Raw genomic sequence first — 17,394 nt, 5'->3', positions numbered from 1 at the left:
AACCCCAGCCCTGCGCTGTCCCCAGCCCTGCTATAACCCTGTCCCCACCCCTCATGGTGCCCCCAGCCCCATCCCCATGGTGCCCCCAGCCCCATCCCTGTCCCCAACCTTATTGTGCCCCCTCCTCCATCCTGGTGGCTCTCCCACCTCTGTCCCCGTGATGTCCCCAGCCGCACGGTGCCCCTGTCCCCATGCTATTCCCAACCCCATCGTGCCTCCACCTCCATCCCAGCAGTGCCCCCTGCCCCCTCTGTGTCCCCCCAGTGTCCCCAGCCCTATCGTGGCTCCATCTCCATCCCTGCAGTGAACCCAGCCCCATCACCGTGATGTCCCCAGCCCCATCACCGTGATGTCCCCAGCCCCATCACCGTTATGTCCCCAGCCCCATCACCGTGATGCCCCCAGCCCCATCACTGTAATGCCCCCAGCCCCATCACCGTGATGTCCCCAGCCCCATCACCGTGATGTCCCCAGCCCCATCACCGTGATGCCCCCAGCCCCATCACCGTTATGTCCCCAGCCCCATCACCATGATGCCCCCAGCCCCATCACCGTGATGCCCCCAGCCCCATCACCGTGATGCCCCCAGCCCCATCACCGTGATGTCCCCAGCCCCATCACCGTGATGCCCCCAGCCCCATCACCGTGATGTCCCCAGCCCCACCACACCCCCAACTCCAGCCCCGTGGTGTCCCCAACACCGTGCAAAGCTGTACTGGTGGCGGTGGGGGGTGCTGGACAGACAGACAGACGGGGCGCACGGGATCCCTGCTTCTCTGTTTATTATCAAGCAGCCTTCGTTTAAAAAAAAACAAACAAACAAACAAACAACAAAAAGACGCGACCCGGCGGCGCGGGGGCGCGGCCGCCCGCGGATTATTTCATTTGGTTTCTTACACCAGAGAGGTTCAAGTAGCCGAAGATTTCAAGTTCACCATAAGGCACTTTAAAGCCATGACAGGAGCCAACCCCCCCCCCCCCCGTCCCCATCACCCCTCCCGTCACCCCATGGCAAGGGACAGACACGCAGAGGCCAGGCAGCGCTGGCGGGCAGCAGCAGAGGGGCCGGGAGGGGTGGCTGGAGGAGGGGGGGGGGGGGAATATATTACATCATCTTTTTAAATATAGATAAAACTCTTATTTTAGGCAAATAGTGCCGGTCCCCTGCCCCCCGGTCGTGCCGGGGGGGTCTGCGCCCTGGGGGCATGTGCAAAGGGCAGAGGGGTGACCGTGGGGGCCCGGCCACCCCGGGGAAGGGGTCCCACAGGGCCGGGGCGTCGCGGGGGGGGGGGTGGGGGCCGGGGGGGGCTCACCCGGAATAGTGCAACCAGAGAAAGCAGCCGGGAGTGCAGGGGCGAGGGGGCTCGCCGGGGAGGGGGGGGCTGCTCGGGCCGGGGGCCTGCGGGGGTGGGCTCGGGGGGGGGCTCCGGGGACAAGCTATGTACAGCGCGGGCCGAGCGGGCGGGGAGACCCCCCCCGGCCGGTGCCGCGGAGGGGGGGGGGGGGGCCGCCAGGGGGCGCCCCCCCGCCGGCCGGGTCCCGCCCCCGGCGGCGCTCCCGGTTACCGGGAACGGAGGGGGGCGGCCCCGGGGGAGGGCGGGGCGGCCCCTCCCGGTCCGGGGCCGGTCCCTCCCCGGCGGCTCCGGCGTCCCGGGAACGGCGGCGGGGTCGCCCCGGGAAGTCGGGGTTCGGGGGGGGGGGCGGCGGCGGCGGGGGCGCCCCGGGCCGGAGGGGGGCGGCGACGAGGGGGCCCCCCCCGCCCCATTGTGCAAATCCGCCAGGGGGGGAGTTTCCCCCTTTTGCATAATTCAGAACAAACCGTGACGGGAAAAACAGGAACAGAAACCCCGTCGGGAGGCGCGGCGGGGCGCGGCGGCGGCGGGGCAGCGCGCCCGGGGCTGCCCGGGGGACCCAGGCGGGCCGGCGCCGCGCCTCCCCCCCCCGCCCTGCCCCCCGCCCGGCGGGCCCGGCCCGGCTCGGTACGGCCCGGCCCGGCTCGGCTCGGCTCGCTACGGCCCGGCCCGGCTCGGCGCGGCCCGAAGCGGCCCGGCTCGGCTCGGCCCGCCGCCCCCCGGCGCGCTCCGTCGGGGCGGCGGCGGCGGCTCCTACGCCGTCTCCACGGGCACGGCGCCGTCCGGCTGCGGCCCCTCCTCGGGCTCCGGCTCGGGCTCGGGCTCGGGCTCGGGCTCTTCCTCCTCCTCGTCGGGCCTCGCCGGACCCCAGTAATGGGCGAGGGAGAGGCGCAGCCCGTCCAGGCGCCCGTTGGAGAGGTCGAGCCCCGGGGGCCCGGCGGGCGGCGGCGGGGGCTCGTCGCGGCGGCGGCGGCGCGTCCGCACCTCCAGGCAGTTCTGGCCCTTGAGGTGCCGCTGGAGGTGGTCGTCCTTGGCGAAGGCCTTGTGGCAGACGTTGCACTCGTAGGGCCGGGCGCCCGTGTGCAGGTGCATGTGGTTCTTCAGGTCGTAGCTGTGCAGGAAGCGGGCGCTGCAGTGCTGGCAGGAGTAGGGCCGCTCGCCCGTGTGCTTGCGCATGTGGATCTTCAGCTTGTCGTTCCTGGGGGGGGGGGAGATGTCAGCAGGGTGGCCGGCACCCCGAGGCAGCGGCTGCTGGGATGACAGCGCACAGCCGGGGCAGGGATGCGCTGCGGGGACAGCAGGGGTACCCCTGGGACAGGGATGTGCTGTGGGGACAGCAGGGGCACCCCTGGGACAGGGATGTGCTGCGGGGCAGTAGGGACATCCATGGGACAGGGATGCGCTGCGGGGACAGCAGGGGCACCCCTGGGACAGGGATGTGCCAGGGGGTGGCACAGGCATCCCCAGAGCGAGGATGGGCTTGGGGGCAGCACGGGCATCCCAGCAGAGTGCACGGGATACGCGGGGTCAGGGTGCTCTGGCAGGGCAGGGGGACCACATCCCTGCTGCCTGGCTGGGGCGCACGGACACCAAAGCCCCCCCAGGCAGGCATGCATCCCAGGGGAAATGTGTCCCTGGGATGCTGCGGGGACACCAGCAGCCACACGGGCTGGAAGAGGACGTGTCACAGGGTACCCCAGGGACCCCCGAGGCAGGGCAGGGAGGGGGCCAGGCCGGCAGCACTCACCGTGTGAAGCGGACCCCGCAGACCTGGCAGGCGAAGGGCTTCTCGCCCGTGTGCGTGCGCATGTGGCGGGGCAGCTTGCCCGCACCGTGGATGACCTTGTGGCAGACGGGGCACTCCTGGGGCATCTGCGAGCGGCGCTTGCGCACCAGCTTGTCGGGCGTATCCAGCCCGGGCGCCAGCGACTCGTGGTGCAGCGAGCTCAGGTACGCCATGAGGTCGGGGTCGATGGCGTCCTCATCGGAGCCGGCCTCCTCGGGGGACAGGGGCGGCTGGTAGGGGAAGGGGAAGGGGTGCGGGGGCAGCTCCTCCTCCTCGGGCATCTCGTAGCTCTCGTAGGTCTGGACCAGGCCCTCAGGCAGGGGGGGCAGCGGGGGCGAGGGCGGCTGGGGAGGTGGCAGGGGGCTGTCGTACCCCTCGGCCTCGGCGGGCAGCTCCTCGGTGTGGTTGTTGAGCCGGGAGCCACGGGCTTGCAGGAACTTGCGGGTCTTCTTGCTGCGGCGGGCAACGGGGCGGGCGGGTGGCAGGGTGGGCACCTCGTCCTCGGGGAGGGTGGCGAAGGCCTCCAGGTAGCGGCGAGCCCGCTCGCAGTCGCCATCGTCGGGGCCGGGAGCCTCCAGCCCGCTGCCCTGTAGGATTTCCACGCAAGCAGCGATCACGCACGGTATTTCCAGCAGCTGGGCAGCCTGCAGCACCTCGCCCATGTTGGCGCTGCTGATGGTGAGCGTGGCCGTGTAGGCAAATTCCAGCAGCGCGCCCAGCGCCTCCGGCCCCACGAAGTCCAGCTCGCAGACCTCCTGCCCCGGCCCCTGCCCCGCAAACAGCTTCTTGAAGTAGCGGCTGCAGGCGGCCAGCACGGCCCGGTGCGTGCGGTACTCCAGCCCCTGCGTCTTGATGGTGACGTCGCAGAGCACCCCGAGCTGCCGCTGCTCGTTCAGGCTGCTCAGCAGCTCGCTGCTGTGCTCGGGGAAGGGGATGCCAATGAGGTCGTCCTCCGGGCTCGCCATCGTCCTCACCTGCGGGAAGCAGAAGCCAAGGAGGCTCAGCACCGGGCAGCGCCCTTGGGTGCTCGGAGCCGTGGGGTGCTGACGGTGCAGAGGGCTGACGGGAGGCGGGGGGAAGATGGCGCTCGGAGGAAACTTTGTGGCTGAAGTGTCAGCTCTGCTGCAGAGCCGGGGGGGGGTGGCAAGGAAACCCCCTGCTCTTGAGGAACGCGCTGGGGGCAGGGTGCCCCCAGCAGTGGGGTGCTTGGGGCTGGAGGGGCGCACGGTTCGGCACCACCGCCGCCGCCGGGGCCTTGGGTTTGGGTTGGATGCTGAACCTTCCCCGCCACGTCGAGGCAGCCGTGCCGCGGGGGCTGCCCTCGCCCCCCGCTGCGAGGTCGGCTGGTGGCGGGCCCCCCGCCGCAGCCCCCCGCGCTTCCTCTGCCGCCAGCACCCAGCCGCCCGCGCCGCCCCCCGCGCGACCACAGCAAAGGGGGAAATCTCGGTGCGGTGCCTTTGAACGGTGCCGAGGCGCGGCGCTTCCTGCGCCAGCCCACCCCCCGCGGCCCCCAGCCCGGCCGGGCGCAGCCGCCGGCTCCCGGCACCCCGTCCTGGGAACGTGGGCCTCGCCGGCGGCGGGCGCGGGTGGGCGGGCGAGTGCCGGGAAGAGGGCCCCGAGGGCCGGGGGCCGCCCCGCAGAGCCCAGCCGGGCTGGGAACACGGGCCACGCTTCCTGCCACGGCAGATTAGGATCAGCACAAGCGCCGGTTCCTGCCCCCGCTCCCAGTGGGGGCCCAGCCCCCTCCCTCCCCCTTTGCCCCAGCCCGGGGCCGCTCCTCGCCCAGCCAAGCCCTGCCTGCGTGAGCAGGGCCTTTCCCACGCTGCAACTGGCAGGGCTTTACGTCAACGCAGCCATAAACCCAGCACCGAGGCCTTCCCGGGCCTGCGGCACCGCGGGGCAGGCTGTGCCCAGCACAGGGGCACCGCCACCACCGGGTCCCCACGGAGCAGCAAGGAGGGGACGTGCAGGCACCCAGCGCAGAGCAGCACTCGTGGCCGCAGCCAGCTGCCGGGGCTGGCGCTCAGAGGGCGATGGACCCGTGGGATGAGGGAGCCCTCTTGCTATCCCCAGCCTTGGGCATGGGACGGTGGCTGCAGGAGCTCTGGAGCTGTTGCCTGGACGTGGCCCCAGTGCTCAGCCACCAGCAACGCTGTCCCAGCCCTTTGCGGTTGCTCAGTGGCACCGGGGCGAGGGGTCTGTCTGGTGGCTGCGACCCTTGGTAAAGGCAATGCCAAGAGCGTGGCATCGCCGTCCCCGCACACCCGGCGGTGCTGTGCCATGCCATGCCAAGCGCAGCCACGGCTGTCGGCGCTGCACATGGCACTGCCGGACAGCGCCAAGCCGTGCCCATCCCCAGCGCACCATGCCGAGCCGTGCCACACCAAGCCGCTCCGAACCGAACCCTGCCGCGCCGGGACGGCCGTGCCAAGCCGCGCGGTGCCGTCGGCGGGCGCGGGGGACGTGCCCCCTCTTGCCCGCCGAGGGGCGGCGCGGCCGGCAGGCCCCCGGCGCAGGGGCCCATCCCCACGCCGGCCGCTCCCTGCGCTTGGGCGCCCGCCAGCTGGGGCTGCCTCGGCAGGCGGCTGGGAACGGCCCCGGAGCAACCGGCTGCGGAGCCGCCCCAGCCGCTGCCGAGCAGGCCCGACCGGCAGGGCAGGCGGCAGCCGCCCCTGAAACTGGGAGCCGGGCAGTGCCGACCGCCCGGGACGCCGGCGCCACCGAAATCCTGTGCCCCCCCCCCCATCCTACCCGTACCCACCCTGCGGTGCCCACCGCCGCGCGCCCTGTGCCGCTCCCCGGGTCCCCACTGCCCGCCGGGGTGGGGGCGAGCGGATTAGGGGCGATTAAGCCATCAGGGCGCTGGGAGCCAACAGGCAGTGACAGCCCCCGATGAGATTAGGCAGGATTAGCAGCGGGGGGAGGATTATGGGAGGTGAGCACCCTGTGCCGGGGCTCGGGTGGCCCTTGGGGGGGGGGACAGGGACACTGTGTCCATCGAGCGCTGCCTGCAGCACCTCAGGGCTGGCACAGGCAGGCTGAGCACTGGCTGTCCTGGGACAGGTGGCACGCGCTGCTGCTGGACGCGCTGGCAGGCCAGACGGACGGGAGCAAAGCAGGGCAGGAAACGCTGGCGGAGCGAGGCAGCCCACTCATGCCCTCCTTCACCCATCGCTCGCTGCATCCCCTGGACGAACACGATGGCAGCAGGAGGCACCTGCTGCCCCAGGGTCCCCATGTGCCCTCCAGCACCCCCAGCCCCTTGAGACATCCGGGCACAACTCGCTCGTACGGCTCTTCCTGTTTGCAGGGCTGGGGCTGGCACCGCTGGCACGCTCCCCTTTGGGGTGCTGCTTCACCACGGGCCCGTTGCAGCACCCGCGGCCCCAGCTGCACCGCGGGGGGCTCCGAGGCCCACACACGGCCTCCGTTCACGCATCCCTCCGGCAGCCTCGCCGTACCGCAGGGTGCACGCGGGAACGTGAGCCCAAGCGCCCCGTCCGCGGGAGCAGCCCGGGTGCTGCAGAGCTCCCCGCGGCCTCGGGCAGAGGCACAGCTCGGAGGCCGGGGCGAAGGAGCCGGGACCCCCGGGAGCGGCCGCTGGGGCCGGATGCCTGCGGACGTGCGACCCGCGCCGGGGCAGGGCGGGGGCGAAGAGGTGGCAGGAGGGGGATTTTCCATCGCACCAAACCGCCTGTTACTGCTTCTTCCCCGACACCCCCCCCCCCCCGCGCATCCTCCCCACTGGAGCGAAGTCACATGCTGAGCGGGTGCCATTGAGGAGATCGCAGCGGCGATAAGGAAATGGGGGGGGGCAAGGTGTGAGGGAGCCAGAGCCACCCCCAGCACCCCCTGCACGGCAGGGTCCCCTGGCCGGTGCGGGGGGACGATGCAGCGGGGTGCAGCCAGCTGGGGAAGGGGCTGGCAGCATTGCCCGTGCCCCCACCTAGCCAGCACTTTCTCGGTTACGTCAATGCCCGCAGCCGGGCCCGTTTTGCCCTCCGCAGCTGCACAGGGCCGGGGAAAAGGGGAGGGGGGGTTGCTCCCCGCGCAGAGCCGGCTCCCATGCCCGGGGCATGCTGCAGCAGGAACAATGGCTCCCGGGTCACCCTGACATCCCAGCCGCTGCCGGCCCCGCGGCACCTGGCAGCCAGCACCCACCCGGCGCAGGAACCGGCTGCGTCCCCCGCTGCAGAACCTGGCCAGCACACCGCACACAGCCACGGGGCCAGCCTGCGCCGAGCTCGGGGCCTGGGGACCCGGGTGGAAGCGGGGACCCCGGGGCCTCTGCCTGCTCCTTGCCGTGGGCAGGAGGATGAGGGGCTGGGGGTCCCAGGGTACGCGGCTCCGGCTCCGGGCTGCTCCTGGGTGCTGCTGCTCTCATTAAAGAGAGTTGAAACGCTGTCGAGGGACTTCACAGCCGCACCGGGGAGAATGAGTCACCCAGGAAGGTGAGCGCAGCACCAGGCAGCGCATCGGGCCCCGGCCCCTCGCCCCAGAGGGGCCCCTCGCCCTTTGGGAGCTGGGAAGGGGACCCAGGTGGCCGGGCGTCCCCCCACCCACCCATCACCCTGCCCAAAGCCTGCAGGGAGCAGCAGCAGCCCAGGCGCCCACGCCGTGGGGCATGGGGGGTGGCATGGCTGCGGGACGGGGGCTGCACAGCCCCGCTGCCATCTGCAATGAAGGGAGTGGGTCAGGGTCCGGCCAGGGCTGGTGGTCCCCGAAGGGGCATGCACCAGAGGTGCGGCTGGGGGTCCCGATGCCGAAGGGGAGCCCGGACGTGGGCTGGGGAAGCGGTCCCGCTCTTTGAAAGAAGAAAACAGCGAGCACACAAGAAAGGAAATGGTTTGAAGAGACGAGAACAAACAGAACCCACCCGCCCTGTATTGGGGGGGGGGGGTGAGCCCCGCAGCAGCCGCCCCACCAGCAGCCCCCCAGCTCCCTGCACACCCCCCCAGCTCCTCCCGGCCCGCAGTGACACCCGGAGAGCTCCTGGTCCCCGTGAGTGGCGAGTGCCCCGCGGTCACAGCCGCGCACCCAGAGCCCAGCCGCCGGCACCGGAGCGCCCGAGCATCGTGGCCCAGGTCTGCCTCTGTGCGCACCCAGGACCGGGGCCGGGCTCCAGGCACAGGCAGCCCCGCCATGGCGGCACGGCCGGCCTGGCGGCATCGCCACCGCTGATCCCAGCGCCTGCAGTGGGGACCAGCAGCTGGGAGCCTACTCCATCCCCCTGCCCGCGGGCCCCAGCCTGGCAGCACGGCCCCATCCTGCTGCCAAAGCCTTCCCCACTGCCCATGCCAGGCAGAGGCACGCCCGGCACTGCTGCTATGGGGCGCAGGTCCCGCTCTGCCAGGCGGGGACACCGAGGTGACCCACACCTCGCCACCCATCCCATCCTTCCCCATCCCAGCGGCAGTGAGGGCGGTGCAGGGCTCGGTTGACGCCAGCATCCCGCCGGCCGGCCCGGCAGCCTCCCAACCGGTGCCCCGGTGCCCTCCCCACACCCGGCTGTGCCAGGGCCCTGCCGGCTCCCCAGGGGCCACTCGGCACCGTCTCCGCCGTGGCCGGCGGCGGGTGGGCGCACGGCTCACCTGGCGCGTGTCCCCGCGTGGCTCGGCGCTCCGCCGCCGTTGGGTCCACGGCCCGCGAGCGGCAGGGAGGGGAAGGCAGGGTGCTGTGTGAACTTGGCCCCGCTCCCCGCTGCACTTCAGCGCGGATCCCACCTCAAAAGGAGTTGACGCCCACACCCCGGGTCACGCACCTCCCAGCCCCGCTTCCCAGAACACACACAGCATTAACCCTTCTGCAACCGGCACCGCGGCCGGGGCGCCAACCCGGAACCGGGCAGGGGGCAGCCCCGGCACCCTCCCGCCGGAGGAAATTCCCAGCGGCGCTGGGACCGTGCGCCCCGCACCGTGGGCATCCCCTCCCCGTCGCACCGGCCCCCCACGCCGAGGCGTCGGACGGGCCCTCGCCCTCCCGCCGCCCCGGGGCAGGGCGCTGGGTGCTCGCCGCTGGCCGCGGCCGGCCCTGGCCAAGCCAGGAGGGCGCCTGCGCTCGGCGGGAGCAGGGCTGCCACCGCAGGGCTGGGCTCGGTGCGGCGTGCCACGGCCTGCCCCGGAGCCGCCCCCCATCCCTGCACATGCATGTCCCGCTCTGCCCCCAAAGGCAGCCCTGACACCGCCGCGCCGCCCCGGGTCCTGCCGTGCCGCAGCCTGGCAAAGGCGGGTGGCACGGGGAGCCCGGCCACCAGCATCCTGGCACAAAGGGCTGCGCACGCCGCGACCTGGGGAAGGGGCTTGTGGATGGCCCCAGGCACCCGCCGTCGCTTGGTCTCCTCCGCAACCCAGGCAGGGGCACCCACAGGACTCAGCTCCCCGCTGCCTGGCCCCACACCCCCTGCTCAGCCCCCTGCTCCGCTGCCTGGGGCAGGCTTAGGGTTCTCGCAATGCCCCCATAATTACACCCTCTGCGTCCCCGGCTAAACAGCAATTAGCAGCCCAAGGAGAGCTCCCCACACCCCACCGCCAGCACCCAGCATCCGCCCCGGCCGCCCACACCAGCTCAGCACCCGGCCAGGGCCGTGCCAGGGGCTGCTCCCCCCCCGAGCCTGGCTGAGGCCATCGGGCGGCCGTGCCAGCGCCCGGGAGCCGCGCTGGCCATGGCACGAGGCCTGGCAGAAAGGGGAAGAGCGCTGCGCCGGCGCGGCCGCCCCAGCCGTCAGGGAGGGGGCCTCTGGCCCCAGCAACGTTCTCGGAAAGAGCCGAGCCGTGTTGTGCAAGAGCCCGACCACACGGGCGGGCAGCAGGCGTGCAGAGGGGCAGCAGCCACGCCAGCATCTCGCCTTCGCGGGCACCGTGCGCCGGGCAGGGCGCAGCCGTGCCGCGGATCGGGCAGGCCCCCGCTGTTCGCGGCGCCGGCAGCCTCCCCCAGCACGCCGCGATGCTCGGGGCTGGCAGGACATGGCAGTGGGCACAGCCTCACGCCAGCAGCCCCAGGAGGGAGGGAGCATGGCACCTGCCTGCCAACCCTCCGCCTGCCCTTTGCTCCCCATAAAGGAGGGGAACGGCGCCAGCCCCCCCTGGCCCAGGTGTGCCAGGTGCTAAGGGCGGGAGATAAGGTGGGCGAGGCGGGCAGGGAGGGGCACGGCATGGGCACGCAGCCCTGACTCAGGGTTCCCGCTGGTGGCCAGGCCCCGCTGGGGGTGACTCACCGCGGCCCCCCCACCCTGGGGGTGTTGCAACCTCCCACACGCCGTCGCCAGCCCCACAGGGCCGCTCTCCCCAGCTGGGGGGCACGGGGGGTGCCCACCCGCGGAGCTCTCGGTCCACCCAGTGGGCAAGGGGCTATTGAAGAAGCGGGGTGCTGGCCTTCGGGAACGATGGACCGACCCTCACCTGTCCTCACCGTGGCTGGTGCCACCAGTGATGGCACTGGCTGGGGATGCCCAAACCCCCATTCCCCATGGGATAGGGACAGGGCATGTCCTGGGCCAGGCCTGGCTCCAGCACAGCACCAGTCCCTGTCCCCGAGGCAGGACGGACATCCAGCCGCAGCACCCCAATGGGCATCTCCACCTCTCCCACCCCACACCCCAAAATGTGGGGCCCTGACCTGCTGGGACACACGGCCCCACTGCCACCTGCGCGTCCAGCAGTGGACGGGACAGAGGTGGCTGAGGGCGTGCAGCCTCTGGGGGTCACCCCGGAGCTCCCCGCACTGAGCGTGGCTGTCCTGGGACGTCCCAAGGGCAGGGGAGAGGCCACGCGAGGCCGGACGCTTCGACTGTCCCCAGCTGCACCCTGCCGGGGTGGCACGAGGAGCGGGGCCACGCGGAGGCAGGAGCAGGCAGAAGGAAGGAAGCAAGGAAGGAAGGGGTTGCCGAAACGGAGCTTGAGGGGGGAACAGGAAGGAAATGGTCAACAGCAAACACTGCATCGGATCGCCCCAGCGCAGAGTGAAACCCACCCACGGGCGTCTGCCGGGGCAGGGAAGGGTTGGGGCCGAGGTTTGCGCTCGCCCAGGGTGAGCAACGCTCGAACGGCTCCGAACGGGGCCTTCGGTACCCAGGCCAGCGCCGAGAGGGGCCCAGCAGAGGCGGGCAGCCCCGTTGTGGTCCGGATCCCACAGCCCAGCCCGCTCCGTTCGGTGGCTGCCCCCACCCTGCCCAGAGCCCCCACGGGCAGCAGCGAGCCCCAAGCACCCCCCCAGGAGCCACGCTGTGGCTACCGAGAGCCGGGGGCAGCAGGACCAGATTCCGCCAGCCTTACAGCGTGGGACAGCCGGCGCTGGGGAGAGCAGGGCCAGGCGGCTCCGCTCCCGCTCACCCCGCAGCACGCAGACAGTCACGGGAGCCCCTTGGAGGACAGCCAGACCCCCAGGTCCTGCTGTACCGTGTGGCCCTGGGGGGGTGCCACGGGCTGGTGACATCTCCTCCCCCCACACGGGACCCTATCCTCACGGCACCCCAGGAACCAAGCAACGCCAGCACCATGGAACCGGTGTAAGATGGGCTCCAGTGCTCCATCCCGGCACCAGGATGGGCCTGGTCCCCATGGGGTCACCCAGCAAGGACAGTGCCAGCCCGCAGCCCCCCCTTAAACCCCCCGAAATAGCCCAGCTTCCGCCCCCACGGCAGCTGCCTGCCTCCAGCTCCCCGCTGCCCACGGATGATCCTAGGGGAGGGAGGGAGCAGGCGGCCCTAATCCCCCCCGAGCCCACTTAGCGCTGCCAGCGAGGCTGAGCCCGACGCAGCCCCCCCAGCCCGCACAGCACCGACAGCGAGACCCCCGGCCAGGCCCCCCCACCTCAGGGGACACGACAGACCCTGACCTGTGCCTGCGATGGAGCGGATCTGGGGCAGCCGGACACGGAGCCAGGCCGCCGCACGTGGGGCTGTCCCCACGCTGTCCCCAGCCCTGCAGCAACCCAGCCGGGATGCCCCCACCGAGCCAGCTCGCTCCCGCGTGGCCCCAGAGGAACGGGAATCCCCTTCCCCTCCCCATTGCAGCCCCCAGAGCAGAACATCTTCCTGCCCATCCTCACCACAGCCCCCAGTGCTGCTGGGGGGAACCTGGCACGGGGACAGCTGGGGACAGCCGGGGACAGCACCGCAGCAGAACGGCCAAGGCATCGCCGTGCTTCCGCGCGAGCCCAGCCGCGCTCCCCAGCCCACTGGCACTCCGGGTGGGCAGCACCCAGCGCCTGCGCCAGCAGGGACCCAGCGCCCCGCGGCAGGACCCCGTACTCACCGCTGCCTCCAGCCGCTGCCCATGGGGCCTGGGGACGCGGCGGGGACAGCCAGGGCAGAGCGGAGCACGCAGCGCAGCCGAGCCTGCCGGGAGAGGCCAGCGCTCGCCTGACCTACTTCTCCTTCCGCATCACCTGCTTTCATTTTCCCTCACCACGGCTCGGTCCCCCCGCCCGCCCACAGCCCCGCCAAGTCACGCCAGCGGCTCCCCAGGGGCACGGGGCGCCGGGGTCCGCAGCTCCCCAGGGCACCGGCGTGCACACGGCCGGGTCGCCCGCACCCGGGGCACGGAGCGCGGCGGGGCCCTGGGCGCGCTGAAGGTCACCGGCCGCTGCTGGGGACAGCTCCGGCAGCAGGCACGGCCGCCTCCCCCCCCGCCCGCGCGGCCACCCGAGCGTCACCTCCCTGGCACGAAGCGAGTTCGACGGGTCTCAGCCCAGCCCCTCGCCGGGTCCTCCGGCCGCCCTGGGGCTCGCCGGGGTGTGGACACGCAGCTCCCGGGGCATGTCGGGGGACGCCAGCGCTGCCTCGGGGATCCGGGCGGGTGCGGAGAAGGGAGCCCGGCTCCCACCCCCGGCACCCCGCTGGCTCCTGCACTGGGGTTACTATGGCAAGGCCGCAGCACGGGGGGAGCGTGCGCGCTCCCGGGGGCTCCCGCGAGCAGCCAGCATGCTGCCAGGAGAGATTTCTCTGTGGTTTCATCATCCACCGCCCGCCCCGAAGGAGAAGTTCCTGCTCCACGCACGGGGCAGCAGCCACCCCCCCCAGGGCCAGAGCGCAGGGGCTGCCCTGCACCCCCAGCTGCGCCCACTGCCCTCCCCCTGCACGCCCGGGGCCTTCGCACTCGTGCCACGTGTGCACAGAGGGTGCTCAGCAGCAGCTGGCAGAGCTGCGCTTCCACAGCCTCGGGCTTGGCGCTGACGGGGGGGGGTGGGGGCGGGTTGTCCCTGCACGGGTGGCTCTGAGCCTCCCCAGGATGCAGCCACCGATGTCCCCCACCCGCCCGTCACTGCCCCCTGCCCCAGCCTGGCAGGACCCAGCCTCACCCGCCGCGTGCGTCCCCCTCCCCAGCACAGGCACCCCAGCCTGAGCAGCCCCTTCTCTCCATGCCAAGCCCCCAGACCACCGTGGCAGCACTGCAGCCCAGTCCCGCTGCCCCACACCCCTCCCCTGCCCCACAGCTTCCCCTTCTCCAGGCTCCAAGTTCAAGTTCCTGAGCCCAACCCCTCCCTCCACGCCCGGCCCCGGCATCACCACCACGGCCTCAAACCCTCGGGCCGGCCCACACACCTCTGCCGGTACCGCCAGTATGCACCCCCTGCCCCGAACACGCGGCTGGGAGCCGTGCCGGGGAGAGCCGCCGGCCCAGCTCCGGCAGGGGAAACTGAGGCATAGCGAAACTCACCCCAAAGCACAGGATCCAGCCGGGGAAGGGGGCACCCAGACCTCCGGTCTCGCCACTGGGAGGGAACGCAGATGCCCGGCCACCAGCCCACGCCAAGCCCAGCCCCGCGTCCCCTCGCCCAGCGCGAGCAGCCCCCGGTCAAGGGCAGCCTCAGCCCAAGACGGCAGCCCTCGTCTGGCGCGGGCCGGGGCGGCCGCGGCGGGAGGGTAAATACCGCACCCCGCCCCTGGACAAACACCAGGCTGGGGGCAGCCAGCCCGGGTGGGAACAATTACAGCAGGGCTGGGTGCGCGCGGGGCAGAGTCCACCGGTCCCAACGCTCGGCGGGTGCCGCGGGGCGGCCGGGCGGGGTGGGCACCCCCCTGCAGACCCGCGGCTGCGGCGGGACGAAGGGAACCGCGGCCAGGGCCCCATTTCGCCCCCGGCAGGGGCAGCAGCGCCCTTTCTCCATCACGAAGGCGGGTGCCGCGGCTGCCAGCTCGCCAGGCCCGGGCAGGTCCCCGGCAGGCCCCGCAGCACCGCACGGTGTGCCAGGACACGGGGACACCGCGTGCCGTGCCACGGCTGGCCCCAGCCCCCCGGGGTGACGGGAGAGCAGCGGGGGCTCCGAGCAGCCCCCTTGCCCGTGCACCCGGGGACGTGGCTGAGGGGCTCGGCCAGCAGCCGGGGGGGCGGCCCAGCCGCCGGGGGGCCGGGAAGGGCCGTGGCACGGCCGCACGCGGGGGCTGAGCACCCGGAGCGCGCCCCCCCCCCCCCCGAGCTCCGGTGCGGGGAACCGGGGCCGAGGCCGGAGGCCTGACAGCCGGCGGGGACCTGCCCTTGTCACCGGCTTCCCGCACTCCTCGCTCCGGGGAATTCCCCCGGTGCCGGGCCCGGTGCGCGCAGGGAGCGAGCGCCCGGTGCGTGCAGCCCACGCGTGCCCGGCCCGAGCCGCCCCCCCCCCCCCCCCGCGTCCCGTCCCCCCCCCCCCGCGCCTGGCACCCGGCCCGGCGACGTGTCCACGTCCGGCGGCCCCAGCGCGGAGCCGCGGCGGGCGGGCAGGCGGCCGGGCACGGCGGGGCCGGCGGCGGCGGCTCCCGAGCTCGCCGCTCCCGGCGCTCACCCGGAGCGGAGCCGCCGGGCACCGGGGCTCGCGGCGGCCGCACCTGCCCGCGCACCTGCGGCGGAGCGAGAGGCACCGGCAGCCCCGCGCGGGGCCGGAGCGGGGCCGGCCCGAGCCGCGCCACTCACCGGGGCCGGGCTGCGGGCGGGAGCCGGGCGGTCCTCCGGTGCGAGCCGTCGGTCGGGTCGGTCCGCGCGCTCCGTCCGTGCGCCCGCGCCCGCGCCCCCGCCGCTCACCTGCGCGCCCCGCGCTCACCTGCGCGCCCCGCCCCGCCGCCGCCGCCGCGCCCGAGCTGCGGCCGGTCCCGGGGCCGCGGCCCCGCCTCCGCCTTCACCTGCCGCCGCCGGCCCCGCCCGCCCCCCCCCGCCCGGCCGCCGCCGCCGGGCACCAGGAAGCGCCCGCCCCGGGCCGCTCATTGGGCGGCGCGCCGCGCTCCCGGGCTGCCATTGGCGGGGGGGGCCGCCCCTCAGCCCCGGCACACCCCCGGGAGGGCGGGGGCCCTGCGGGCGGCGGCGCGGCCCCCCCCCCGGGGGCGGCGGGGGGGTGGGGGGGGGGTGCGGGCGGCGGAGCCGCGGCCGCGGCCGGGGCCGGCCCCGGGGAGCGGGGGGAGGAAGAGCTGAGTCAGAGGCGCAGGGAGGCGGCGCGGCCGGGGGGGGTGGGGGGGGGCGGTTAACGGGGCCGCGCTCGGACGGCCCCGGGGCCGCCCCGCCGCCCCCCGGTGGAGGGAGCCCGGCACGGCCCGGCCGCGCCTCGGCCGGTGCCAGGCGCCGAGCGCGCTCCGCCCGTTTGCGGCCGGGCCCGCCCCGCTCCGCCCGGACGCGCCCCGCTCGGGCCCCGGCTGCACCGGGAGGAGCGGCGGGGGGGGGGGGCGGCGTCGAGCGCAAACGGGGAGCGGGGCGCGCAGGGGGGCGGCGGAGAACGGGGACCGGAGAACCGGAGGACGGGAGGGGGGCTGGCGCGGCGGGGCGGCCCCCCCCGGCTGCCGGTGCGGGCAGGGAAGGGCGCGGCGGCGGAGGCGCCCCCCCCCCCCCCCCGGCCCTCCCGGAGCGGCCCCTCCGCAGGTGCCTGGGCGGGGGCCCCGCACAACCTGTTTGGCCGCCGCCGGTCCCCGGGAGGCAGGCAGCGGCCCGGCCCGGCCCGGCGCTCACCTCGCTTCACCCCGGCCCCCCCCCGCTCACCCCCCCACCCCCCCACCCCGGAGCGCTCCTGACTCAGAGCCCGGCCGCGGCCGCTGCCCGGCGCTGGTGGAAAGTGTGAGCCGCCGCCGCCGGGGGCTGCCAAGGCAAACACCGCCCCGCGCAGACGTTATGTCAGCGGGGCGGGCGGGCCGCGCCGGGGGGCACCGCTCCAGCGCCGGGGCCGCCCCCCGCCCCGCAGCGCTCCCGGCCGGGCCCCGCAGCCCCCGGGGCCGCCGCCGCCTCCCGCGGCCCCACCTCTCCCCGCCCCCCCCCCCCCCCCCCCCCGCCTCGGCCGGCTCCGCCTCTGCCGCCGGTACCGGGCACCTGCCGCCGCCGCCCGCGCTGCTGTGCCCGGGGCGCGGGGCTGCGGCTCCCCCCGTGTCCGCCGTGCCCGTCCGTTTGTCCGCCCGTCCACCTGCCTCGCCTCCGCCCGCCCGCGCACCTCTGTCACCTCCCGTCGCCTGCGGGCAGCCCGGCCGCGGCGAGCAGCACCCCCGGCCGGCCGCCCGTCCATCCTCCCGGCCGCCCCACCGGAGCCGGCCCGGGGCCGCAGACCCCGCTCGGGGCTCCCGCGGGGGAGGCGGAGGGGGAACCCCGCAGAAAATCCCCTCCGCGCCTCCTGCCGCCGAAAGCCGCTCCCAGCCCCGCGGCGCCGACTCGCAGCGGCCTCGGCCCGGCCGCCCACCGGCCCGAAACCGGCCTCCCACGGCCCCGCCGCCTGCCCTCGCAGCCCCGGCGGACACCGGAGCTCCCCCTCCCCCGGGGAGCCCCCCCCTCGTCCCCCGGGGATCCCCCCCGCGTCCTCCGGGAGCCCCCCGAGCCCCGCCACAGATGGCGGGGGGGGGAGCGGATGGATCCGGGCCCCCGGCGCCGTCCCCAGCCCCCGGTACCGACGCTGCCTCGCCCGCTCCCCGGGCTGGGCCCCGCCGCCGCCCTCCCGGGACCCGCGGCCGCAGCCCCCGCCCCGACGGCCCCGCCGCTATTTTTAGCCGCCTCCGCTCTATTTTGGTGCCCGCCGTTGCGCTGCCGGTGCCGGCGCCGGAGCCCTCGGTTCCCGCGGCTGCGCTCCCCCCGCCCCCCCCCCCCAACGCCCCGGCGGCGCGGCCCCGACGGCGCGGTGCGCGCTCACCTCCTCCCCGCCGGGACGCGGCCGGACCGGGGCGCGGGCGGGGCCGGGGGGGGGCCGCGGAGCCGCCAGGCCCCGTCTAAGCCGGGCCGGCAGCGTGGCAGGAAGGACCGGGCGGTCATCGCGGCCCGGCCCGGCCGCCTGCAGAGGGCACTGCCGGTCCCCGGAGCGGAGCCCCGCGGGTGCCGAGCTCGC

The 17,394-nt window shown here is 74.6% G+C and overlaps 1 protein-coding gene across 5 annotated transcripts; it reads right to left on the bottom strand.

Moving 5' to 3' along the window:
- Positions 1-765: 765 nt before the first annotated feature.
- ZBTB7B (zinc finger and BTB domain containing 7B) lies at positions 766-17,330 on the bottom strand. 5 transcript variants are annotated; one of them, XM_066985980.1, is made up of 3 exons: positions 17,203-17,330; positions 3,100-4,112; positions 766-2,550 (listed from the first exon to the last, which is right to left on the bottom strand). In XM_066985980.1, the coding sequence occupies exons 2-3, from the start codon at positions 4,101-4,103 to the stop codon at positions 2,106-2,108; spliced, it is 1,449 nt and encodes a 482-aa protein (XP_066842081.1). In that variant the 5' UTR covers positions 4,104-4,112; positions 17,203-17,330; the 3' UTR covers positions 766-2,105. The 5 variants fall into 5 exon arrangements, with proteins under 5 accessions (XP_066842081.1, XP_066842079.1, XP_066842076.1 ...); XM_066985978.1 differs by lacking the exon at positions 17,203-17,330 and adding an exon at positions 15,151-15,278; XM_066985975.1 differs by lacking the exon at positions 17,203-17,330 and adding an exon at positions 15,024-15,162.
- Between the last annotated feature and the right edge of the window lie 64 nt (positions 17,331-17,394).

This window comes from Anser cygnoides, chromosome 33 (assembly GCF_040182565.1).
Source record: "Anser cygnoides isolate HZ-2024a breed goose chromosome 33, Taihu_goose_T2T_genome, whole genome shotgun sequence".
Classification (NCBI taxonomy): domain Eukaryota; kingdom Metazoa; phylum Chordata; class Aves; order Anseriformes; family Anatidae; genus Anser; species Anser cygnoides.
The sequence above is the reverse complement of the archived record's forward strand: the minus strand, read 5'-3'. Positions and strand labels throughout refer to the sequence as shown.